At 43.0% G+C, this 27839-nt stretch overlaps 1 protein-coding gene across 1 annotated transcript in view; it reads right to left on the bottom strand.

Annotated features, from left to right (window-relative positions):
• Positions 1–22466: 22466 nt before the first annotated feature.
• Positions 22467–27839, bottom strand: part of CLCN4 (Cl-/H+ antiporter 4) — a 62521-nt gene continuing 57148 nt past the window's right edge. The window contains exon 12 of the mRNA XM_090063934.1: positions 22467–26716. Within this exon, the coding sequence (XP_089920060.1) occupies positions 26626–26716 (91 nt within the window). The 3' untranslated portion in view covers positions 22467–26625. The remainder of the gene's footprint in view (positions 26717–27839) is intronic.

Consider the following 27839-nt stretch of genomic DNA (forward strand, 5'->3'; position numbering starts at 1 on the left):
ATGGCAGTCCTACAAAATGATAATTTTATATATTTTATATTAATCCATATATTTTATATCACACTCACACACAAAGTCTAACTGGTCTCTCTAGCACAAGTGTAAAACTAGGGTAACAGAGTGGAAAATCAGACCTATTGTCTTTTAAATACTCCCTGTAATTATAATGGATGTAGTCATCCATTTCAGCTATTAAGGCTATTCATAGGGAATTATGGTTCTTATTGTGCAAGACCCTGATTTCTCAATCATCCAGGAGTTTCAGTGGAATCCATCATCACAGTGAGTGGATTTGTCTGCTCCAGTGATGGCACCCAGCAGTTTATCAACAGCATGCTTCATTTAGTTTCAGGACTCAGCTATGCCAATATCAGTTTCTGTTCAGGATGAGTAAACCTCAAAAGATTTCAGTAGTTTGGATGACTTCCCAGGACTTATTTGAACTGTAATAATGCAAGCCGAGGAGGAAACAGTGTGTGAATAGGCTCTTGTCAGATCTCTACTAGATGTTGCTTCTGCATGGTTCATCACTAGAAAATCTAGAGGCTCGCAAACATGTTCACTACTCACCAGATCCAGTGATAAGATACCTGCTGTGCACCAGAGGTGGAACAATGAATGGTTCAGAGACTTTGTGATTTTGTTGAGTGATTCAGCTTAGAAAAGAGATTCTCCCTTTGAAAGGCTCTGATTTTAAATTCGTTACCTTAATACAGTGGGAAGAACTGCTTCCCCTGCTCTAGTCTACTTTGTACACCTCGGCATCAGGGTTCCTTTTCGGGAGTCATTTAATATTTAATAGAATATCACTTCCTTTCCATTGCTTTTTCATATGAAAAGAGAATGTATTTAGAATGCTTAGGGCCTGAATGTGAAATTCTTGGCACCAATGCACCGTAAGTACTCCAGATGAAGTCAAAAGGCCTCACCTCATTTCCATTGCTAGAGTGAGATCCTAAAACAAAGGCTTCAGAGGCACGAAAATTCATGGTCCCCATCTCAGAACTCCTTCCATTTGTTTCTATTGCTAGAGTCAGATTTGTTTTCTTACAGAACAGACTATGGGCCATATCCACAAATATCAGGGAGTGCACACTAGTGGAGACTCCTGCTTTCACCGCTACCTTCTACAAGGTACAAGAAAGCAGAAAAAGCAATATGCCTAAGGTGGAGAAAACAGCATGCTTCCTCTCAAGTTTGCCTCTACCCAGGGGAGAGCCACTTATCCTTCACTCAGTAACCTATTCAGTCCCTGCTGTCTGGCTCCCAGCCTCACAAACGGTGTGTAGATCAGGGTGATCAAAGTACTTGCATAAGTAAATTTACTTGCACATTAATTACTAGCCTACAAGGCCTGCGAGGCTCTTCAACTACAAGGTGCTATAAAGAATGATTGATCTGTAGGACGTATGTTGCTACATGGCATATATAATAAAAGATGTATGAATGGGCTGTAGAACAATGACAAATGCACAACAAACAACCACAAGTGACAAAGAATCTGTCTTTTTGATAGCTTCGATGCATTTTGCCTTTTGGTGTCAGTTATATCTTTATATCCAGTTAAAATGATGCACCTCCAAAGGAAAAGATGTCTTAAATGAGAGGGCCTGTTAGGCTATCTGATTCATTTGATGAACTGCATCTGGCCAGGGATAATTATGTATGGAGTAGGGTTTTGTCAGCTATATTACTTCATTTTAATTGATCTTTTCTAGACCTGGTGAATTAAACATAGAATTAAACGTATAATAATACATGGTTATCTACCATAATTATTCAAATGGAGGTTTCTCTCCATTCTAAATGGTGGGAAAAGACTGTCATCTTGGATTCAAGTACAAGGCAGAGGGGATAGTAGGGCAGGTGGCTCCTGTGCTCTGGCATCCACTGGGGCTCAAAGTCAGAGCTGCTGCCCCTGCCCCTCTACTGCCTCTGACCCCCACCACCTCCAACTCCCCTAAGACTCTGCCTCAAGCTACCTCTGCTCTGGCCTGCCACCTCCTCTCCGTACCAACTCTGCCCTTCCATGCCACCTGCCTTCCTGCCCTCCCTTTCCCCCACCTCCCACTGAGTCCCAGTCCCAGGTCCAGCCCTGCTCTGGCCTAGGGCACAGAGTACATGCTGTCTTTGGTGCTCACCTGGTGCAGTGGCAGTGGTGGCACCACTCTTGCCCTAACCCAATTCTGGCTCCAAGCTGGTACCAGGGCTAGGACAAGAGCTGCCATTGTCACTGCCAGTGCTGCTGGGCTGAGCAGGGCCCAGGGCTGAAGCCAGAGCTGGAGATGAAGCCATGACTTGGGCACAGGCACTGCAGGGGGGGCTGGCCTAGGCACAGCAGGTGCAGGCAACATGGTGGGCAAGCTGTGGGGTGGACAGGCAGCAGGGGGCAAGGGGCAGGGGTCAAGCTAATTGACTCCCCTACCACCTGCCCCCCAACCACTACTTTCTCTGTCAGAGTGGGGGGGGGACAAATTTAAGATGTCCTTCCAATAATGATAAAAAATTACAATTGGTTTGTTGTCTTAAATTCGGAGTTATCTTGGATTCAGGTAAATACAGTACCTTTTTCTTTTTCATTCTTATGAGGCCTGTGTAGGAGGAACCTTTCAAAGATCTGACGCTACTCAGTTCTTTAATGCTTGGCTCTCTGAACTGTTTTGAAGCACAGATCATAAAGAGAACTTGTAAACTGTTGTTGGCTAAAGAGGTAAGGAGAGAAAATATTCTAAAGCCTCTGGTTTTTTGCTTGCAGGTACAGCTCAAGCAGGCAGTGAATCAGTATTGCCATTTGTGGTTAAAGGTGAATCTGAGGAGGGTTACAGTCTTGGGTTTACACAGAAAAAGAGGGTTGGAATGTACCTATACTTTGGGGTGCTCAGGAAGACATAATTATACAAAAAAACCCAAATGTGTTAAGACTGCATGGAACAGAAATGAATAGGCTTGAGGCTTCTGCTTGGAGAGCAATGTCAGCCCTTTCAGCTGCTGGCAAAGGTGTTTAATATTTCTTGATTTCTAGCAAAAGCTTGTTGGGATATGTCGGATTGCTAGTTATATGACATTGGAAAGTGACAGATATTGATGTACGTAATTTGACAGCTGCAAGTACCAGGTACTAGAAAGTGTCATTTCTCATATGTACAAAGAAATAATGGGTCATTATTCCCTGACAGATTAAAAATAAGCTACTGTGAATATATGAATGGGTAATCCTGTTTACCTTGAAGAAAAAATAGCATATTGTTTTTCTTGCTCAAAAGTACAGGTGATTTCTTTTGCTCTCACCCCAACCTGCCCCATGCCATAATATATGAGAAATTCACTCCCCACCTCTAATCCATGGATGATTTGGGCTGGTTAAAAATTCCCAGTTAGGGAGTCCATACCTCTAGGTGTGGCACCTTGCATTTTTAGCTCCGCTAATCCATGGGTTGTTGGCTAAAATGGCAACCATGGTGAGGATACTTCAAAACTTCTCAGCCTATGTTGCAGATAAGCTTTGTCTTCTGTTTCTTTAACATGACATAAGGATTTGTGTCATGGGTTATTGCTACAACTGACTGGAAAAAAAATCCAACAATGTAGATTTGTTGTCAGGATTTGCAATTGGTTGAACCTGTAACATTCCACAGAAACTATTTCATTTCAATTAAGTTCTTATGGGACCCACACCGGTACATAATGTTATAAACTTGCCTACCAGGAACTGTATCTAAACAGTACTTCACAAGACGTGGTTCCAATCCCATAAGAAGCCTCTAGGTATTACAACAAGATGGAAAATAATTGACAGGTGGGGAAGAAAAATGATCTCTGAAGCTGTTTTGTGGTAAATTGTTTATGATAAGTAGGCTCAGTAATTGAGCTGTGCTCCACATAGCTCAGGACAGAGAGGACAGAGAAAAAGGGTATGAATATGGCTGTAAGCCACCTTCAATACTTAACATACCACCTAGAGTCTGTCTATCTTTAAGGGATGTTCCCAGAATAAATTAATTTACACTAGATTCCAAGACACTGGGGCTCATACTCAGGGTGTAAATAAAATCCAGACATACCTCCATTGCTTTGGCCTGATGCATCTAGAAGTGGGCCAGTGGTCAGGACAGGAGTAAATGGCTTTCTAGTACCTGAGGATTGCCCTGAATAAAGGGAATGTTCAAATAGCCAGGTAAACAGTTATAAAAAGAATTTTAAAAGAATTATAAAAATTATTTATTCATTTATTTCAGCATCTTTTTAAATATTCATGTATTAGAGTTGAGGTCAGACAGCATAATGGTTATGTCTGACTTCCTGCAAAATAAAGGCAATAACATTTCACCCAGTAATTCCACCAATAATAGAGGAGAAAACTATCTTCCTTTCTACACAAATGCAATTCAAAAGGTCAAAGGCCAAAAGTTGGGTCAATTTGGGGGTATCCTGTGGAGCAGAGCTTGAATTCATACCTCCAGCAAAATACCTTAACAGCTCTGCCACCGTGTATGCATTAAAACTGAATTGCTTTGGGTTTTGTTAACATTTAGTATATTCCTATTGATTGACATTCTTTTTCATTCTGCATTAACAAAATAATTTATAGCATTCTGATGTTTAAATGCTAGGTTTTGCATTCAGTTTTCCTGAGTTAGTAGTTATAGATCTAAGGCAATTAAAAAACAAGAAAGGCTGTTGGACAAGCTACTAGTGTCCTCTAGGGAAGAAAACGTGTTTGTTACATTTGGAGTACAATCAGCACAGTAGCCTCTTGATTTCCCACTGGGTCTCCTAGGTATTACAGGAATACTAGATGAACATCCGAGACAGTACCAGCACAACAGTACTGGCATCATATACTAGCAATTACCATGTGGTAACTGAAAGGAGGGGAAGCAGTAGTGATTACTTGTTTACTTGATCCTAAACAAAGGCACACATACACATGGATGCAGGTACACCATGTGCACATGAGAAGAAACAAGAGGCCAGAATTTCTCTTAAATGCACAGATTAAGGGTGAGGTTACAAATTAGAATTAGCACGTGCTAACTCTAAGGAACGTTAGGCTGTCTTTAAGGTAGCAAAATGAGTGTGAAGGGGCCAGTCGGAGGATGGGGGTGTGATTCTGAGTCCAGTGGGAAGCAGAGGGGGTAACCCAAGCAGTCAGAAAGTACTGAAGTGGCAGAGGGACAATCCAAAAGTGTAAGGGGCAGTTTATGGGATGGAGAAGGAAGCAACCCAGCAGTTACCCAGTCCCTCTCCCTCTTCCCCTCTCCACTCCTGCCCCCTCCCTCTAGTCCCTCTTTCACCTCTTTCCCCTTCCTCCCTACTCACCTAGCGGACCCCCGCTGTCAGTCTAGGGCCACAGAGTCCTGGATGATAGCTAGTCAGCCTGGGAGCAGTGCCTCCTGGGATACTAGAGGACCAAAAACTGATGGTTTTAGCTCACTTGAACAGTCAAAAGTAAACTTAGGTAAAGCTAAGTAGCATAGCTCATGGATAATCCTTACCCCAAATGGCTTTAAAATGCCAGGAGGACACTTTGCACTTGTTAACAAGCCTTAATGTGTGATAGTTCAGATTTGAAGTGTACTTACCATGGTCTGATTATAACGTGTACTCTTATTCTCTGAATGCCTTACTACACAGGGATAGTAGTCATTTAGATCAAGGAAGGAACGAAACTCTTTCCCTCCAACGGCCAGTCTCCCGTGTTTGTCAATTAGCAATTGTTCAGATTTGCAGGTTTGCTTTTGTAATGTTTTTCTGTCTCTGTCATACCTGTCATCAAGCTAGATTGATAAAGCTGGATTTTTCTTACATCCTTAGGTATTTGTCATCAGCTTAGAGCTTAGTCTTTGTAAACTGTGTCATGCTATCTATGGATTTATACAGTGCTAGCCTTGTTTGGAAAAAAAAATTCTTCTTTGACAGTTGGTCCTTTATGTACTATAATTTTAGCTGCAATAGACTTTGTGAGCAAGCTGTTGGGAAGTGTTTACCCAGTCTACAGATGACTTAGGGGATCATTGAGGCAAGATATGAAGATCATTGAGGTGGTGGGTAAGCTGGTACAGATGGTTCGAGTGACTGTACAAACCTTCTACACGCTCTTAAACTCCACCGTAAGCCAAGCAAAGTGTGAAGTAGCTATTCAATATTTATATGGCAGTTACTATTATTTATTATATTTTATTACAGAATGCCCAAACTTCTCTAGACACGATGCCTCTGCCATGAAGACCTTACTGGCTAAATAATTTGTGAGTTCCCAGAGAACAGAAGTCAACATGCTCTGAAACAATCCTAATGCAAGCAGGACAACAAATGAATCATTCTCCTATCTTGGACCCAGTTTTTATAGTAGCCTGCTAGTTCCATAGTTCAGCAACCAAAATGCTGATCACCACAGTCTTCCAGCATGCCTAAATGTGGACTTTGAACCCTAACATGAATTTTCCTTTTTATTAAGTAAAACATGGCACACCAGTAAATTTCAGTCGCTCCTTTAAGGTCTTGTCTCAAAACAATTTTCCATTGCGATAAACTTGTTCAAACAAGAAGTACCTCTGATATGGGTTCCCTAATAAAGCGTTCTGATGGTTTATTCTCAACACTGGGAGCATCTACACATTCATTAATATGCAGTGATTACCGCGCATTTAATTTAGATCTTGTATAATCAAGAACTAAACAAACGTGCCGTAACCGGAGTTACCACACAGTAGCACCAGCAAATGCTTTTTAAGTGATGCTACTGCGCAGTATCCTAATGATACTGTGCAGTAGCATATTAGCACTGTTGTTGTGTGACACAGTATGGTGCAGTATTATTAAGCTACCGCACTGTTAACATCTCATGTAGATTTGCCCACTGATATACAACAGTGTTGTAGCAGCGGTTTACTTTGTGTAAGGCAGAAAGAATCTGTAAAGAAATAACTCAAAATATTATATATAGAGTACCAGTGAAAGGACTTAGATTGTGTTGGCAGTGGCAGCCTAGTAGGAGACTATCATACCATAATGAAAATAGCTGTCTGCCAGCACCATAAAACTTTAGGAAATGCTGTGGATGATGAGTTGTTACACTTAATGTGTGAAAGTTGGCCTGTCTGAGTCTGGGCAAAGTAAACCTTTTTACTTATTGCTACTCATGTGGAGAAACTACAGGACATTGTGGGACTGATTAAAACTCATAAAAGCCAGAAAGTTCAGAGCTGGAGCTAGAACTGTGGCAGTGACTGTCTCTTTCTGTTTGGGTGTCATTGTGTGAACAGCTGAAGTCAAATGAAAAGGACCAGGAAGCAAAGTGTAGACTGAGAATGGGAGAAAACTAATGGGAAAAGCAATTTAGTCAGGAAGGAACACTCAAGCATATATTATAAGGCACCTGGGCTCTTAGAGATTTGTTTTAACTTATTTTTCTTTCACATAGTTTTTAAAACCTTGCTGGCCCCTGAACAATAACAATGGAATGGTCCATTGAGCAGACATTCTGCAGCACACCATAATGTCATCTTCCCAAAAACAAGCGTCTGATTTCTACTTCTCCAGCACTAACCTATGTGGCTGAACATCCTCCAGCTTTATAATGCCTTTTAAAACAAAAAGTAAAGCTGAATAATAGCTGAGAGGATATGCTAATTTTTCTGATCCTGAAACACTCTATATTCATCCAGAACTAGGTGTTCAAGATAGACATTTGAAACCAAATCAACCGTGACTGTAAATCTGAGGGTTTGACAAGGATTAAAACCACCCTCGTGATATCTAGTAGAGCAGTTTAAAAGTTGTCTTTGTGTGAAGGGTTTTTCTTAATGCATTGTCTGTGAAGTAGATTTGAAAGCCAAGGAAGGTGGAGGGGGGTTGTTTTGTTTAAAATTTTATAATTTTAAGCCTACTGCTTTCAGCAAGCATAGCAAAGATAAATATTTATATAGCGCCTGTCAACCAAAGTTCTGAAATCACTTAAAAAACTCGAACTATATATACCGTGAATACTTTGCAAAGGAATGACAAAAGAGCTCTAGGGTGAAAAGTAGCTTCTAGCCTATAACAACACTACAAAACAGAAAGAAAAGATGATCTCATCCAGTTGAACCTAAAAAGAACATTTAATTAGGAGGAAAAATGAATTATTCAGATGGAATTCTGGCTGGGATGGGGGGCTTAATATCTTCACCGTTGCAATGTGTCAGGACTTTCAGATCCCAATTTTGAAACCTTTCACAGCCAGGGTGGAAATCCTGGATCTATTGAAGTCAAACAGGAGTTTTATCAGTCATCTCAATAGGGGGGGAGGCACAGTTTCAGTACCAAAACTGTGGGATTTACACTTGAACAGAACTTGGTAGAATCTCTAAATGACCATAGGTGACTAAAAGTAAGGCTATGAAAATCACTGGGTTTTTTTTCGCAGCAGCCAAAAGAAAAGAAAAAAACTTCAGCATCCTTCAGTCTTAATTAAAAATGGAATTCCTAAAATGAAAAGCTAAAAAATAATATTTAATTCTACATAAAATTCTTCATTTTCTGGAGTCTTAAAAAATAAAAAAAATGAAGGGCTTTTGCTGCTGCTAGATTCCTGACCCAGAGTATGAGATAAAGTGGGTTCAGTCCCACAGTTCCCTGCTTCATCCTTTTGGAAACAGCCTTAACCATCTGCTATAAGAAAAAGTGCTTTAGCTCCTTTAGATGCTCCTCCACTTATTACAAATAAGTGTGACAGACTTACCCAATAGAGCTCCAACGTGTCCAGGGGCTCAAGAATCCTCTGTTCCAATTGGTGGACCCAATCCACCGATCAGAAACAACCTGGGGGAAAGCAGGCACTGCCCCTTTCCTGAAGGGAGGGGGAGGAGCTCTCCGACTGGACTGCGGACTGCAACATGGCAGGTCCGCCAGGCTTCAGGGGTGGAAGCCTCAAAGTGTATAAAAGGAAAGCGTGCTTGGCATGCTGAGGGGCAGATGTGAGGGGTGGTAAGGAGAGAGGAGCTCCAGAGAAGACTGTCATCAGGACCCCACCTGAGCTTCAATGGTGAGCGGATAGGCCCACGGCACTCAGGTTCTGGGAGCTGCTCAGAGAGAACCTGGCAAGCGGCTGCGTGGGCAGTACGTGGATTGGTGTACAGAGAGATGGCCCTGGGAGCAGCTTGAGGCTGCTCGGGTCCCACATGGTGTGCAGGTTGGTGCAGGGAGAGTTTACCTCGAGACCAGCTCGCGGCTGCTCAAGTTAGCCCCAGCTCTAGGCCAGGTAACCGGAGCCCGTCAGTGTTGCTCAGCATTAAACTAAAAGAGCCCCTGTGCCCAGAGCAGGGCCTGGGAAGGGGAAAGACCCTTGGCATGAGGCAGGGGAACCAGAGCCAGTAAGGTCTCAGCTCCTATAGGAGTGCCCTGGGGCACCAGGCCATCGAGAGGAGCCAGAGGTCCTTGTGGGACTGGCCACCAGGGGATGAGCCTTGTCTGCTTCAGAGCAGGAGCATGAGCTGCTAAGGAAATGGGTCCTACAGGGGAGGCGGGCTTGGGAGAGGAGAGTGTGCAGCCTCTACCCTCCTCCATTGTGGGAGGCATGTCCACATCCTGGGGCTCTAATGGGGAGGGGCTCCAGCAAACATCCCGTGGGGTGCTGAGTGCACCCCATATTTTGTGATTGATGCTTGCTTCATACTATAGATGTTAATATAGTTATGGGTACTCCTTAAGGGGGTTTATATGGGTTTACCTGTCTTCATTACCTATATATGTTTACTGCCTATTATCTGAACCTACCTGTATTGTTGCCTGTGTAAATCTATTGCTTTGCTACCTCAACTTACCTGGGTTTATCTGAGTTGATGTTTATATGTGTTTATTGTGTTGATGCCTTGACTTACCTGTTCCAGGGTGTTAATCTTCATCTGTGCAGGGAGTTTAATTATTGCTCACACTGTGGATTACCTGTACTGAGTTCCCAGTTTCCTGTTCTATGTTTTGCTGTCCCTCAAAGTTGTGCAATGTGTTAACTGCAGGTTATCGTATATGGTGTCGCATACCAATTCTACTGTAAATATTTAATGTCTCTTATTCATATTTATTTTTGTATAGCAATACATTTGTATAGAGTTAAATACTTTGTCCCAGCCTGGCTCTATAGAGGAAAGAGGGACCTGCTCCCTGGTGGCAGGCACCTCTCACAGCACTCTTGCCTGACCACCCCATCCCTTCCACTTGTGTACAAGGCACACCCCTGGGTGTACGTGGGCTACATAAGAAAGAATTAACTTGAGCAGGGAGTGGAGCCCAGCTGTCCTGCCTCACAGGGGAGTGTCCTAACTACGAAGCTAGAGTCATTTGAACTCCCTAAGGGCTTTGTTACCCAGAGCAGTTAATGTGTGTTAAATCAGTGCTGTTTTAAAGTTAGAATATGTTCTGAGCAGTCTCAGGGGGCACGTATATGCATCCTATTAATTTGCAGTAAACTGCACCTCAGAAGGGGCTACATGTGCTCTCAGCAGGAGCAGTTGAGACCAGGGGTGCTTCTGCTCTCCTGCAAAGCCAGGGGCAGCTCCAGGCTCTGCAGGGGCAAAGGGCCTGTTCATATGATCCTTATCCCCATGTTGGGGGGAGAGCTGTCCCAGCAGCCAGAACTGCTATCCCAGGACTGCTGTCTCAGCTGCCTGGCAGCCATGTGGGGATCAGCATCCCCAGTGAGTGGGGAGGCCTCTCCCAGCCACATGGGGATTGTGATCCTCCTGATCCCCATGTGGCTGGGGTATAGAAGACCCTGCTACAGAACAGCTCTCCCAAGCATGTGGGGATCAGGATGGACCAGATCCCCACGTCACTGCCAGGGATGCCTCACTAGGTATGTGGGGGTTGGGAGGATCCCAATCCCTACATGGCTGCCAAGCAGCATCCCCAGCAGCAGAGATGCCTCTCCCTGCCAGGTGGGGATCCCCAGCTACCAGGGCAGCTCTCACATGCATGTGGGGATCAAGACAATCCTGATCCCCATGTGGCAGGGGCACAGCTTCCCCTTCAGCCAACACAGCTCCCCCCCCTGCAAGTCAGGGCTTAGCCAGGCAGCAGTTGGTTTCCTGCTGCCATGGCTGACCAGGAGCAAATTGTTCCCAGTGAGCATCTGCACAGTAGCTAATGTGCAGTTAATCCACTACCTATTTTTACAGGTAGCAGAAAACTGCTCATTAGCCTAATTTACTGTGCAGTACATGGTAACCTGCCTTACTGTGCAGTAAATTAATCTACTGTGCAGTAAAGCATCTTGTATAGATGCACCCAAGGTAACATTTACTATACTCCTTAACTGGTACAGCTTGCTGACTGTCATTCCCACCCCCCGCACCATATCAGATTCTTGAACCAGTCTTGATTGACAGGCCCAGGCCCAGGACCCTGTAGGACTGTGGGCACCTGGCTTTCAACTTGATCCTGGAGGAATCTGACAAGTGAAAGATCCAAAATTATTCCTCCTGACGTGTGAGTTTCCTCTTTCTACCTGGAGGGTTGGTACAGCAGAGGGGTCCCTGGTTGATGTCATGGGTGGGTGAGGACCGCAAATTGCATATTATCTCCATAGATAGCTGAACATGTATAATGTAATACAATCTGGAGATGCTCCTTTCACATAAAGACATAATTTGCTATAATACAAGTATGCTTATGTGTTTTACTGCTTGAATCATAGAATCATAGAAAATTAGGGTTGGAAGGGACACCATTTTGAATGCACAGTAGCTCTCATTTTAGGTGCATTTAACATATGCTAAGTATAACACATGGCATAGCCCTAACCAAAACATTCAAGTGTTCCATGAAGAGTGCAAGAGCTCTTCCTGGATGGATTGAGGAAGTCCTGCTTCTGAAATATCCAGCATCAGGAGAGGAACTTCATTTTAGAAACAAAAGACAAATACTGACATTGTTCTGGAAATGTATATGACAATAAAATTAAACTTAATTCTTTTCCATTCCCCTCTTTTTTTCCTTTGGACGAAGAGATGTTTCCATTTTCAGGGGAAGGCAATTTTGTTAAACACCTTAGAGCTGATAGCTCTGTATAGTAAATGATGTATACAATATATTGTATACATTCTCAAAACAAACTCTGAAGGTGTTTTCAGGGCTCCTATTTCCGTAAAAAAAAAAAATCAACTGCACAAACATTATTGGAGATTCTGAAAGATGCGTTGCAATAATTGTAGAGAGTCATGCCTCTTTTTCCAGAGTTAAGAGGTGTGCCCAGATCCACAGGAGCATGTAGACCTAAGTTCAATTTAGGCAGAAGTTAGGCACTTAAGTCCAAGTGAGCAATACACAAAAACCCTGACTAAACTCCTTAGGTACCTATGGACTCTTGGAACCTTACTTTGGTCAGTAACGTTACTCACTGCAATTCCCCAAAAAAGGCAGCATCATGAGCGCGTAGCTCTTGAGAGCTATCCTGCACCAAAACAAAGGACATTGACAGAAGTGACATTTATTGTGTGATTGGCCCCCTGAAAGCACTCTACAGCCATACCCTGACAGAAATGCATGGCTGCAGATAGCTTTAAAGTGCCTGACTGCATGACAAATTAACCCTCATATAATGAGGGTTCAGATGAAGGGATTCCAAAGTGGAGCTCCTTGCTAGTCCCTGTGTATGATGCAGCCCAACCTCCCCCAATGCTGTCTGCAGGATGGGAGAGGAGAGAAGAGAGGCAGAGGGAGCTCTGGGCTGGGGTTTGCCCAGGGTGAGCTGAAGCAGGGGTAGGTGGGATTGAAGTCCTCTGCCTTGTGGCCCCCACCAGGTCCCTCTCTTCCCTGCTCCCTCCCCTCCCTTCTCATCCCACAGACAGCACCAGAGCAGGGAGGGGGTGCACAGCTAGGCAAGAGAGGCTGCAGGCAGAATCCTTTGCTCAACTGGCCCCCAATCCTGATTATGATGCATTTAGTACCTGTCATTACAGGTACTAAACTTAATGCACCATAATTACAGCACATTAATGAACATGTAGATGCACCCGCTGACATTCATTCAGATGTGTACAAAGCACAGCAAACATGGTCATTTTCATGCCAAAAAAAAAGGCTGAAGGAGAAATTGCTTTTGCCTTGCTTTTATAAACTAGCTTAACAGTTAATACAGTTGCCATAGCAGGAAGAAAGCACAATTTGGTTCCTCCTCAAGCAGAGTCAATTAACACTCGCATGTTCCCAACTCTCGAGTGTTCAAACTACCAGGCTAGCAGCTTAGCTGGGGTAGTGGTACTAATCCTTTTTTGAACTTGGACCACTCTACAGCAAGGAATACAAAAGTCAGGTGCCAGAGAAAGAGCGCATGGGAGGCCAAGTGGCAGACTATTATACAGGGATGGGCAAGGATAGGTGGCAGCAGCCCCCAAATTCTTCTCTTCCTCCAGCCATCTTTTAAAAGAGCAATGTGAACTAGCCATCCATATCCAAATGGATGAGTTTAAGCACCTAAATTTAGGAGGAATTTTCGATGGTAAATGCCAGACTCATATAGGCACCTCAGTTTAAGGGAGAGGTTGGATGTAACATTTGGCTAACTTAAGTATTTCCCTCCCAACCGTACTCTTAACATGCTGCTGTTGTGAACCCCCTTCCTAGATACCTAATTCTCCCTATACATTGTTCTAGGAATGGAGGTGCCTAATTTGTGTTTGAATTACAGTCCAGGAAAAAGATGTCTAAAAGTCAGACAGGAAAGCACTGAACATTGCTAGGCTGAGGTTGCTTTGTGGATTCCTTAGTGTATTACAAGGTAAGGCCTTTACTCAGTGTTCTCACAGAGTTAATGTTACAGAAGAAATGCATGTTGCTCCTAAAAAAAAAAATTCTGGCACAGATTTTGACGGGCTAGTGAAAATGTTTCATTACTGAAAACAGAAATGGAGTTAAAGAAAATAAAAGTGAAAAAAAATTGTCTTAAGCTCAAAATAAACCTGCTTTTCTTCTAACGTAATCAGGCTGGACATGTTTGTTTCCTGACAGCTACTTTGAAATGGGAAAGAAATGTTTTCTTCAGACTCTTTCTGTGAACCAAATGTTTTATTGATGCAAATGTATCAGTTACATGAAAACCTTGCCAAAAATCACCATGCAGGAGGTGGTGGTGCAGGTTCCCCCCCCCTCTTTTTGCCACTATGTTTTTACAGATGTGATGTATGGTTTAACAAGCCAAAGCAGACAAACATACTTTGATTCTGCTGAATAATCCAAATGTGAAACGATTCCTGCTCCCCCAACACCATTCCTCAAGTCACTGACACACATGCACATGGACACAAAGAATCTCCAAAAGCTATCAGGCTACAAATAAAAATTCATGGATCCAATTCCATAGTTAAAACTATTAATAATCATAAAAAATCCTTCCCTTGCAAAGGTTAGAAGTAGAAAACAGTTCCATTTGTTGTTACCATACATGACTTGCTAGCATTTTGAGATGCTAACCCTTGCGATATTGGGTATTTGTATGCCACCTAGTGGATGTAGCTAACCTCTTCTCTTTGGGAAAATGTGGTTATTTCATGTTCACTGTTTATGTGGAATTTTGCACGTTGTATCAACATCTACATTAAAGAACAATATCTAACATAGGGCATATCCTGTAATGTTATCCAACTAGTGTTAACTTGAGTTATAGCCAAATTTAGGAAGACTAATCCACTGCTAGTATTCCTGAGTAAAAATGTGTAAGCTTTCTACCAATAAGGAAAAATGTTTTCGCTCGATCTGTTGGAAGTTTTATTCCTTTGAAGATAGGACAGGACATGGGTGAGTCAGGTCATACATTTTGTTACTTGAATGATCAGTGAGCAACTACCTGAAACAGATTAGCCCTTTTTTAAAGCTTGTGATACCTCTCTCGCAAGTATGAGGATAAGTACTCGTTCCAGCTTTACCTTGCTTTTCAGAACTGAGAATTGACTATTGCCGGCTATTCAGATAAAATATCAACACAGACAGAGCTACGCTACTTGAAATGAAAGACTTGGTTTTCGTTGTATATTGCTTCTGTGTGTACACAGGACAATTAAGCTGACAGCAATTCCTAATATGGCTATTCCTAGTGACTGACTAGCTCTGTACTTGTCCCCTAGCATGTCATGGGGTGAACAGGAAAGAATGGCAGGAAGGAAATTACACTTGGCCAATCAGCATATTTAAAAAGTCAGGCCCTGAATGCAGGATTCTCTGCCAAGTACCGCAGTTCTCCACCTTTTCCTCTTGACATTTGTCATCCTAGGGATCCTCAGAGAACCTGGAGTAACAGAAGTGGGTGGAATTCTGGGTCTGGGCCAGAAGAACAAGGGTTTCAAGCTCAAGAAATGTTTCTAAGCAGAAAAATCTTTATGTATCTATCAGGAAAGAGAGTTCCTGAACTACTGGACAGGTTGGGGGATGGCAAAGAAGTGTCTGAGATGAAGCGGTCCTGGCCTGTGCGCTGGGGGGGATGAATTCTACTGGTCAATGAGAATGTGAATGAATGGGTAGATTGCGGGGAGAAGAGAGGATGGTATGAAAGATCTACACCAGCGGGAGAGAAGTTGAGATGGGAACAGCAGGGGAGAAGAGCTCTTGCCAGCTCAGGCTAGCAAGGAGTCAGGGCTTGAGGCCATGCCCAGTAGTCCCAGGGCTGAGAGAGCCAGTGAGTGGGGAGATAGCAAGGCAGTGGTACAATGGCCCAGAGGGGGACTTCGAGTATTTGAGTTTGAAATGGTTGCTTGCATTTTTGTTTTAAGGGTAAAAGGAGGCCACAGGAGTGCCTGAGGGGCATGAGAGGCTTTGAGTCCTGTAAGAGGCGGGGACACAAAACAGAAGCAGGTTGAAGCTGTGGAGCCTGACCCTGAGAGTGAACCACAGGCAAACCGAGTCCAAGAACATCAGGGCCTGCCCCTGAGAGTGCAGTGACAGAAGAAGCCATAGTCCAAGCCCAGAGGAGACAGCTGAGGTAGCTGAGGCCAGTGAGAGGCTGAGACTGAAAGGCCAGGCCAGAGCCGGTGGGCCTAAGCTACCAGTCTTTAGCCTCAGTATCCTGTAGACTAAAGCTAGGGAAAACAGCAACAGAGCGACACCCATGAGGCATGGGCATGACTATGGGGTGGTTAGAGGCCACAGTTAAGGCCCCTAAGGCTTAATTAGGGTTAGTAGGTCCACGGGTGGTAACCACTGGCTCACAGTTCCAGCCAGGGATGAGTAGGTCCACCGATGCACGTGAAATACCCATGGAGAACTGGGTAGTTCTGGCTAGTGGGTAGAGGGCACAGAAACCATATGTCAGGCACTGGTAAGAGGTACTCAGAGGCAGCCCCCTTCCCAATCAATATCAGAAGAACATCAAGGCATGGTAGGCAAGATAAACAGAGGAGGTTATATAGAGGACTAGGAGTGCAAGCAGGATTAGGGCAGTGCTCTAGGAGATGCCACAGCTGCTCCAGGGCCCATCTTACCACAGTCCCCTTTCCATGACCAATATAAATGCAGCATTTTCATTTTAGAAAATACTCAGCAGTCAACCTGCAGAGGAGGACAGGTGCTATAGCGAGAGATGGGAGAAAAGAATGCAGACATGGAACCCTAATCTTAATGAAGTAGAGATTTTTTTTTAATGATATGGAGCTCTACTATTCCAATGTGTGTAACAGAGAAGTAAACTGAGATAGAGAGAAGAGAGTCTGGTCTTGGTTTTGCCACTGTTTGCCATGTCACTTACGGAACAATTATAATTTATTTGTATTATGTGCAATGTACACATCTTCATTTGTATTATCTGCAATGTGCCAGATACTGCTAATTCATATACAAGTTATACCTTATGCAGGAGATAACATTAGATGATCACAGTAGTCCCCTATGGCCTTTAGTACCTGAAATCCCTCAGGACCAGGACCACCAAGGAGATTTAGGCTCAGTACTGCAGCATGTTATTTTCCCTCACTGCCTTCCAGGCCAGGCTCCCTGTACAGTATGTGGGAAAATTTCAGGCATCTAAGAATGGGACCCACAGAACCAGACACTGAGCAGGGAACTAGTGAAGCTAGTCAATAGAAATGCTGAGAAGTTATGCTTCAAGTTCAACTCTTATTCAGGAGCTAAGTACCTAACCCAAGCTAAAAGATAACTCCGCTCTCTCATCAGGATTCACAATGCTGAAACAGCTCTTGGCATTGGGTTTTTATGCCAGTCCTCCCTTACAAAACACAGCTACTACTGCTGTTGCCCATTACCAAGTACCTAAGTGGCTTATGTACCTGCTCAGAATGCAGAAAACTGGGGTTCAGTTGGAGAAATATGTAATTGCATGAGGTCCCTTCCAGCCCTTAACTTCTGTATCTATGCAGAATGAGGGGGGCAAAAGAGAATGGAAATGCTCAGTGGTGTCAAGACTGAGCCATTTCTGGACATGGGCAGAAGCAGAATCGTAGATGCCTGACAAACTTTCTGTGGGAAACATATATCCCTAAGGTCAGTAGTGCCTTTGGACTGAGGCGGCAGATTTTGTGTTCTAAATTTTGAAGCTGGGTTCTTAAATCTCTTTGTACACCTAGCCATAAATTCTTACTCTCTCTGAGGAATTATGCTTGCCCTCATTCCTAAAGTGATTTAAAAGTTGCTTTTATACAATTGGTATGTGGTCTTTAATCAATGATTATTTTTTTCTTATATTGCCACCGTAACCAAACGCTCCAGTCAAGCCAGTCTTATTGTGCAAATTGCTGTATAAAAGCCTAGGAAAACAGATGTAAGGGTGTAGGAAATAAGTCACAGCCTTGTGACCTGTGTGTTGTGGTAGCATTACTGAAAATTTGAGAAGAGGCCCGCTCATAGTCTAAACACTTAATGTTGAATACCTGGGACACTGAAAATTGCCAACCAGATTTTAACATTCTGCCCTAATGATAGCACTATTTCAAGTACTTAAATAAAGAGGCGGTGAGTAGAATAGGTGCCTAGCAGTCTGTAGCTGCTGGTAGTGGAGAAAAATTGTGGATTACAATGGCCAGGTTTGTGTTTGATAAGATGAGATAGATTTCATAGACATTACGGCTGGAAGGGACCTCGGGAGATCATCGGGTCCAGCCCCCTGCCCAAAGGGCAGGAAGTCAGCTGGGGTCATAGGATCCCAGCAAGATAAGCATCCAATTTACTCTTGAAGGTGTTCAATGTAGGTGCTTGAACCACCTCCGCTGGCAGACTGTTCCAGACCTTGGGGGCTCAGACAGTAAAGAAATTCTTCCTTATGTCCAGCCTGAAACGGTCTTGCAGGAGTTTGTGACCGTTCGACCTCGTCATCCCTTGGGGCGCTCTGGAGAACAAACGTTCCCCCAGATCCTGGTGGTCACCCCTGATAAACTTATAGGTGGCCATCAGATCATCCTTGAGCCTACGCTTTTCCAGGCTAAAGAGTCCCATGTCTCTCAGCCTATCATCGTAAGATCTGTTTTCCTGACCTCTGATCATGCGCGTGGCTCTCCTCTGGACTCTCTCAAGCTTCTCCACATCCTTTTTGAACTGTGGAGCCTAAAACTGGATGCCGTACTCCAGCTGCGGCCTCACCAAGGCCGAGTACAAGGGGAGAATGACGTCCCGGGATTTGCTCGAGAAGCATCTATGGATGCAAGCCAGCGTTTTGGTCGCTTTACTAGCCGCAGCATCGCATTGCAGGCTCATGTTATATTCTGGTCAATGACAGACAGAAGTATCAGAGAGACCCTCCCAAATGGGGATTTTATAAATGAAGTAAAATTCAGCCTCTGTTATCTAGTCTTCTCTGTTATGGCTGTATATGCATGCTTATTAAATAAAATGGAGCTGTATAGCAGAGATCCTTGGAGGCAGAGGAACAATAATAGCCTATGTGGGGTTTATGCTTCCTTTGCTCTCCACAGCCTTGATGTTTCTGCTTTCTATGCTTCCATTTTTCAATTTGTAAAATGAAGTTAAAAGTACTTTACAAATGAGATATTAGAATTCATAGTATTTCTTGAAAATGCAGTCATTAAAATATTTGTAATGGAAGCCACTGTGAAGTTTGATGTTTTATTATCTAGGCAGAGTTTCCCTCCTATTTTCATAAGCATGAAAAAATACTAAAAATACACAGAAATTGAAAGTTTGTTCTTGATTTTATAAATCACAAGTCTTCATCAAAAGAAGGTCAGGAAATAGCTTCTTTGATGACTAGCAAACTTTCTGTGGCTGACCTCAGAAATATGGAATTACAGCCATGTTTAGCCAAATTCATCACCCTAATTATTTGGGATGGTATCTTTCCATGGTACAATTACACCAGCCTGACCACTAATTTCTACTGTCTTTTTAAAAAAAGCTTCACTTAAACCACTTAGCAATCACTTGAAGCTACCAACCTACTGTACTGTACATCAGCACTTTGTGTAAAAGACTGGCTCGTTAGCAATTTAACCTACATTGGCAACTATATATGGAAAGGAATTATTCTTGATGGAAAAAAATGTAGCAGCTTAGGAAATGGCAGGAAAGGAAAACTATAACAGTGTCTTTAGTCCACACAAGCACACACATAATTTCAGTTTCCTTTGCAGAGTAATATGGGACTTAGTAAAGGGACCTAGCCAACAATCACTGAACAGGTGACAAACCTCTTGGGTGTTATATGCATCTATAAAAAATGTATTTAACACAATAAGGCAGCTTTCCTTATCAATCTGATCTAAAGCAGTTGATTCCCTCAAGCCTATTAAGCAATCTGAGGAGAGAAAATTTGTTTTGGGGGGTTTTTTGTTCACCTTGTTGAAACTGTTTGGACTAAGACAGGTTGTGTAATCTTTAAATGATGTGTTCCATAGCAAAAGTTGGATCATGAATAAATTGTTCCTCTCACTGTGCAAGCCAGGAACTTATGGCAGAGATAGAAATCCCCGCAAGGTGCTACATGCTTATTATTCATTCTCCAGAAGTATTTCCCTAATGAAATACAGTGTAGAAGAGTTACCAAAAATTGACTGTCCTCTACTAATGTTCACATATGTCAGTGTCTTGCCAGCCAATTAACCACCTGGGAAGGAGATGCAGAGCATTCATACTCCTACTGTCTTGGTTGGCTTATACCATATATACGTTCAGATCCTAGGCTAGGGCCAAACTGCAATTGCAAGTAAGATAGGCTGTGTCTATAGGCCAATGGCCCCTTACCAAGTGTTGCTCGCAGGCTCCTAACTTATACTGGTTGCTAATGATTCTAGGCAACCAACAATAAAATTGAGTCAAGTGCAGAGTGCCCAGCCACAACATTTTTCTTTCACCCAAGTTCCCCCTGTCCTGTTATGCCAGTATGTAGATGATACTAAGCCTTAAGTTGATTAATGGTGATATGGTATAGCATTTGCTTGGCCAAAGTCGGGTTAAGAGAAGAAGAGGTAAAAGAAATGATCAGGCCAGAGGATGTCACAACATGCGAGCCATTTTAGAAAATTCAAGAAGGATGGAAAGGAACAAAACCCCAACTAGGATAAAGGTCTCACTGGAGGTTGCCTAAAATACATTTGGTGATTAAACAAGGCTAATTTTAGAAAAGCTGTAGCTTAGAGAATGAATAAGAATAGGCATATGAATATTAATTAAAGTAATACCTGTTAGGGATGCTTTTTACCTTATTTAATAAGTTTTTTTTTATAAATATTTAAGCTAAAACCGTATTAAAATCTGGGTTGATCTAGGAATCTTTGCCTTGAACTACAGTTCTTGCTGAATAGTCCATTGGCAGATGAACTAAGATAAGAGCTTTTTTAAAAGCAATTTGAAACCTATGTGAAAAGTGTTTTTCCCTAACAGGCGGCTACCTATTAAAGGCTTTAGGAAGTAGAAATTTTAAGATGAATTTGCTTCCAAATATCAAGAAGATTGTTATGCATTTAGATACATTTTTAAAAGTGTAATCAGCTGTGTGATAGGCCTTATCTGTACTGTTTAGTCATGTATGTCTTTTGCATTTCATTATTAGATTTGATATTAACACTTACCTACATTTATATTTGTGGGTATTTAATTTTTGCAGGACTGGCTCTTTGTACTCTTCTTGGTTCTCAGACTATATCCGATGGTCAAGAACCTATATGTCACTATGAATCCCTGGGACTCTGGAATGATTTCCTGGGAGAGACTACCTATTTTTTTTGAGAGAGAGTGTGTTTGTGTGCGCGTGCGTGCATGTGTGTGGAAGCTGGACTACTATGAGTGGAGTAGAGCTATGAAGAGACCATACCAAACAGTATTTGATGCTAAGGTGGGAGAGAGCAAGGCAGAACTTGGGCATAGACATGGTGGTGTCTGGTGTTTTGTAGCAGAGTTGTGGGAGGAAGAAGTCGTCAGTATTTGAGTGGGAGAACAGAAAGGAACAGAGCTGCCACCAAGCCCATTGGGAGATGATAGCTGGTCTGGGTCCTGGAGAAGGAGAGCCTTGTGTCAGAGAGGAATCACAGATGTAAGAATACAGCACCAATTGTTATCTTTCTAGGTCCTGATTTTAAGCTTGCTGCAAAGATACTTCAAAGCTTCAAGGGCCTGTGGTGGCCAGGCTCAGTCATGGATCCTGGTCTAGATTTTTATACAGGCTGCTGCTATCTGGCTCCCAGGCACAGATTTATATGTGCTTACACCTGTAAGGGGAGGGGCTGACCACACTACAAGGTCTGCAGCAAATCATGGGCTACTAGGCCTTCTTTCACTTGCTTGTGAACACTTTAAAGGTGTTTAATAGTACACAGTTGACCTGTGCAAAAATGGGAGAGGAAATGAAAAATACTGTGTCCATGAAGACTGAAGGGAAATTCTGAAGTAGGCAGAGAGTAATTACTTTAATTGGAATGTGGCCAAGACATCAGGCTTATTTTTTTAGAGTGTTTCATGGGAACTGTAATGACTTGCATGGTCAAACCCTTGAATTTGCATAAAAACATGGTTCCATTCCTTTCGCTTCGCAGCATGTTAACCAGGAAGAATCTACATTATTTACACTCACTGAAAGCAATTCTGAAATACAGAATTAATTGGTGTTTTGCCTTAGTTAAGTATGCAGGATTGCACCTACTATTTTCATTCAGTGAGCCAGCTCTAATCTAAAAATGTAATCATTAAACCACAAACAAACTAAAATCCATGCTGGACTTATTTGGCATTAGCTGCCTTACAGCTCCTTAAGGAAGACAGCCAGCAGAACTACCTTGCAGGGGAAACAAATTTCCAGTTCTGAGAATTCTTTAGTAAAGAGTTTATGATACTAAAATAATGTGCTGCAACATTCTTCTTCAAAAACAATGCAGAACTACTTGGTAGATCCTACACTGGACTTCAAATGCCATATCTCAGCTGTGACTGGTAAAGTTACATATCTCAAATCATTCACTAGTGACCCTTAAGAGTTAAATGGTAAACTTATGATCATATACAATATAATAAAATCATTGGCATTGTACAACATGTCCATCTAGTTTTTATGGTACTGTAAGTGTGTTTTATTTTAAAAATAGAGTCCAAACTTCATTTTTAATAAGGTACAACATATGTATACCATTTTTTACAATTAAAAACAAGTCAAAACAATATTTATTACTATTCACTCAATATATAGGGGTCTTGTACACTTCCTGAAGAGTATTGTTGTCTGCTTCATTCCACCATAAAAATTAGCTGTTATTACAGTGACAGTCAGAGAAAGGTCTGGTGAATATTACCCATGTTTTGCACAGTAACAAAGGCCTCCTGGTGCAAATCAGTGCACTTACAAATCACAAGTTGGGTATAACTGAGCACAGTTCACACATAACAATAGTATAATACTAGACTTCTGGTATTTGAAGATTGTATTTATCTACTCAGTTCAACATCATCTTAGTCCAATAACTGGAAAGCCAACATTGAACTGTAGTTGCATATATTGAACATTATGGCTAGGTATAGCTGTTCGCAAAGATAAGGGGAAGGTTAGATCATGTTAAAAATGGCCACCTGATCTAAATTCACTCAGGTTCAGACTTTACACTTAGATCCCTAGTTAGGTCAACCAAAGTTCAAACCGTACATAAGTTTTGGAAGTTTAGACTGGTTTAGAAATGGCCAACTCAATCTAAGTTAACCCTAACTTAGAGGTAGTCTAACTTAGATCAGGTCTAGCAAGACTGATCTAATTAATGTTCTGTATAGTTCCTGGACCAGTTCCAGGGCTGAGAAAGCCCAGCTGCTGGCCCAAGCACCAGGGCTGCATTTTTATGGCCCTCCCCGCCTCTGGCACTAAGCTATTTTTAGCGCCCAAGCCCCTTGCCCTACCCCCAGAGAGATAACTCCATATGCAGACCAGCCAACCCCTCCCAAGCCTGCCAACCCCCCATTCCAGAAGCTGCTCTCAAAGCCAGTTTTCCTGACATTTGCTGGTGCTGGGAGTCAATGGAAGTAAGTCAGGGTGGGTGGAGGGTCAGGCGGGATTGAGGGGGTTGGGTTGTAGGGACAGGGGGTTGTTCATCTGGGGATGGAGAGGGTTGGGGGTTAAAAACAGACCCTGGTCTCAGGGGAGAAAGAGCCACCCATCATGTTAACCACTCCAGAGTCACCATTTCCCCCAGTTGTCTGCCCACCCACCCCAACTTACTTCCATCAGCCCCCTGAGATCAGTGAATGCTAGTAAAACAAGCCCTGGGGGCTATTTTCAGGATTGAAAGAAGTGTGGCAGCATCAGGGGGGAGGGGGGTGGGATGGGGGACTGAGGGGACCCATAGTGGGTTGGTGGGATCAGAAAGCCTCTCCAATCCTGCCAACCCTACCCCCAAATCCTCCCAGACCTCCTCAATGGACCCTGGTAGCCTCTCCAATCCCACCAAACCCTCCTGGATCCTACCAAGCCCTGAGCGGACCCCACTTGCCCTCCTGATCCCCCAAGCCCCTCAGTGGACAATGCATGCCTCCTCACTTTTTGCCAACCCCCCAGACCTCAAAAGCCCCCCAATCCCTTTCCAACCCTCCCTGCAGACCCTACTTGCCCCCCTAATCCCCTCAAGCCCTCCCCAATTTACCTTAGATTGGGTGGCCATTTTTAAATTGAATCTATCCTCCCCCTAACCTCCCTGGATATCTGTATATACCCAAATGTTGAAATGACTACCAGACTCTATGACTACATCTTCAGATCAAAGGAATTTGGTTAAATATGTATGACTGAGATCTATATCTGTACCCATTACTCCTGAAATGCATTTTGAGCATACTATATATTGATAGAAAACACTGACTGAGAATAGTGTGGTAAAGGGCTTGTGAAGGGAATTAGGTAAGATGTAATTTATAACTCCAGAGATGGCTACACTGCAAGAAAGTGTGTTCTTACCTCAGTTAAAATAGCAGTGAAGACAAGGTAATCTGGGGATAGGTGATCCCTCAATACTTGGAGTGCAGCCCTGGCTCTGAGCACAGCCCAGGTGAGCAGAGCCCAGTAGTGGGAGACTCCGCAGCCCCACGGAGCTGAGTCTGGCAGTGGGAGGTGGGGCAGAGCCACTTGCCAGGGCTGTGCTCTCAGTGGCTCCTCCACTGGCTCTCCCGCTACCTCCCACTGCTGGGCTGACTTCCACAGGGCTGGTGGAGCCGCTCGGAGCACAGCCCTGGCTCTCCCCCACCTCCCGCCACTGAGATGTACTCTGAGTGGCTTCACCAGGCCCACAGAGCTGAGCCTGGTGGCAGAGTTAGTGGGAGGCAGGGGAGATCCACTGGCCAGGGCTGTACTCCGAGCAGCTCCGCCACAGGCTCTCTACCACCTCCCACTACCAGGCTCAGCTTAATGGGACTGTGGAGCCTCCAGCAGCTGGGCTGCGGTCAGAGCCAAGGCTGCACTCCAAGAACCAGGACTCTCCTGCTTTTCTTTTCCTCTGGCTTCATATATCCCTCTGGTTGGCCAGCTTTTATGAGTTAGATGAAGGACACAATTGGCCCTTTCTAGCCCACAGCCTAGTGTTTAGGGCACTCTCCTGAAAAGTGGGGAGCATGAATTCAGATCTCCTCAGGGTGATGGGCACCTTTCTCTGGGCTAGTGCCCTAACCACTAGGGCTAATGGATGGTGAAAGGTATGAGAGAGAATCCAATCCCCTTCCCTCCCCACTACCCATCCCATTTGTTTTTCTCTGACCATACTTTTAGGGCCTTTTACTGAGATACATACTTTCCCAGTTGAAAATGTTTAACCATAGAGTATAAATGGCTTTAAAGAATCCCTTCCACACATGCCCATAAGGAAAAATTTAGTCCCACAGGTGGGAATAGGATCTTATATCTGTGCAATTGGCAGTTAAATGTCTTTAGGCAAAATAGGATTTTTGAGCCAAAATGCCAACATTTTGCATCTACCCTGACATCAAATTTGGAAGGTTTAGCACTGCCACCTGAATGCACTCAGATCTCTTTTCTACCATGAGCTTTTAAACCTACATTTATGTGAAGTTAATTGAAAAAGAGGATAACGACAACAGCAAAAGCAAAATATTAACTGCTTTTCTGACCCCTTGTCCAAAGAGGGTGCTGTGGAGGGTTGCAACTGGGATTCTATACATGGCACAAGCTGCCTTAAAAAGTGGCAATTTTAGTCCTGTTAGGGTAAAGTAACCTGTTAGCAAATGCAGACAGTTGCCAATTAAAGGATAAGAAATTAAATGGGAGACAGAAAACACTGCAGAGTTTCTCTTGTCTGTGGAAAAAATGTTTCTTTTGTTGACATTGTGGAGAAACACCCGACTCTCATTTAGAGTCAGTGGAAGCTGGGTTTCTTTCCTCTGTGCTTTTACACATTTCTCCCATGGACTTTTGAAGTCTCTCCAGGGTAATAGTAAATTACATAATACTAAATACAGTACCAAAAAATGCAAAACCTGCATAGAGAAATAATGAATCTTTACAAATCAATTAGTTGCTGCATTTCAAACACTAGGTACAGAGAACTGAGTGACAGAATTGCTGAACTACTGGTATGTAAGTAGAATGGCTTCAAGCAGGGGGCAAAGGACAAGAGGGTAACAGGGTGGTGAACTAAAGTGCATTCTTGCAGCTTTAATTCCACCTGAATTTCATATTAATTTTTACAAAAATAGATGGAAATGACAAATTTTTCCATAAATAGGATGATCTTTTTTCTCATGAAAATACTTCCGTATAATTCTGTAGCAAATAAATAACCATGACTTCAGTAACAAAACAATCAACACGACTCCTACACACTTAGTTCTCTAGTTTAGACCTCAAAGCTTGCTTACGTATAAATATGTTTTCGAGTCTTCACCTCTGTCTAGTGAGTTGTTGTGAATGTTGGTGTACTCCTCTGGTGCCCCTGGCTGGTTGTTGCCACACACCATATTACTTACACCTCCTCCATCCATGCCAAGTCAGCTGTTAGGAAACTCATTAAGGAAACACAGCTTGATTTTTGCAGCTGTATAGTTTCAGAATTGCCTACCTGATTAAATTAAGTGCCATCCTGCATTCACTCCCCTGTCATGACTTGGGCCTGTCCTTACACACTTTTTTTTCTCTTTAAACAAAATGAAATGCCATTCGTAGCCTTTACATTACTCTGGAAGAGATTCCTTCAAAGTTATTTCTTTCCATCTCCTCTTACCAGCCTAGTTAAACATGATAGATTCAGGGTCCTGATTTGCCATTTGAGCCATATGTCTCAAGACATCCTTTTTAGTTATAATGCCCAGCAGCCTCCTGCAAGAAGAAAGAAATGAAAGAAAAGGTTGCAGTTATCCATTTTTCCTGTCCTGCTGTAGGTGCATTTTTAAGAGCTTCGATACATCTCATATGAACCTGCACAGCTGTCATTGCTCAAAAAGAATGATAATATGTAAAAAACAAAATCCTAAATAATATGTTTTTCACTATTTTGGTTATCATTGTATATTATAAAAATGAACTGTCATCAGTTTCATACATTTTTGTATGAGAAATTATATGGGGTAAAAATCACACCATTCACTCCCCACCTGCATACCCTGGTGCAGAGGGTGAGCAGCACAAGATGCCATACAGAAGTATCACTTACATTGTTTAAGTGGTGCCTAAGACATTTAGCCTGGCCCAGAATGCCACCATGTATTCTGTTTTAAAATTCTGAGAGCCTTACTCTCACTCAGGAGTATCTTACTATTCAGGGAGGTACTCTGACTATTGTGAAACTAAATAAGAAGTTGCTACTCAACAAGAGGTATCAAGTTTTGGAATTTGGCCCTTAATAGTCCTTAATTAGCAGGGCAGAGGCTGCCAGTATCTTCATGAATCTTGAGGGGCCAGAAAACTTCCTAGCTTTTCACACTTCCAGGAAGCAATCTTTCCCAGCTCATGAACCTTACTAGAATTGGAGCTTGGAACCACATCATTCTGATAGCAATCTTGCCTTTCACTTCAGTCACAGAACATGTGGTTAATGCTTTAAGACTTGCTAGAGATAAAAACCAAGAATGAGTTTTTTCCAGAATCGTGAGTCCCCAGCGAAACACTTTAGACCTTATTTTGACAGCTACTGGGCACACGCAGTCAACTAACAGACACCGATATTTGGCACTTCTGAAAGCAGCACTTATTATTCTGCTGCCTAAACTTTAGGCACCCAAGTTTGAAAATGATAGCTCAAAACTTGATAGCCTATTTGCAGAAAAGGGTAATCACTAGATCCTGAATTGCAGTGTGTCTCTGGGAGGTTTTAAGCATGTCCACACAGGGCATCTGTTCATGTGCTCTGGGGGGAGGGGGGTGTTTTTACTTAGAGCAGTCCTGAGAGCTACTCTAATAAAAATGCCTGCAGTGTCTCATGTATACAGCACCCCATGTTTCA

Source organism: Crocodylus siamensis, chromosome 1, assembly GCF_052110815.1.
Source record: "Crocodylus siamensis isolate JL-2025a chromosome 1, ASM5211081v1, whole genome shotgun sequence".
Lineage (NCBI taxonomy): Eukaryota > Metazoa > Chordata > Crocodylia > Crocodylidae > Crocodylus > Crocodylus siamensis.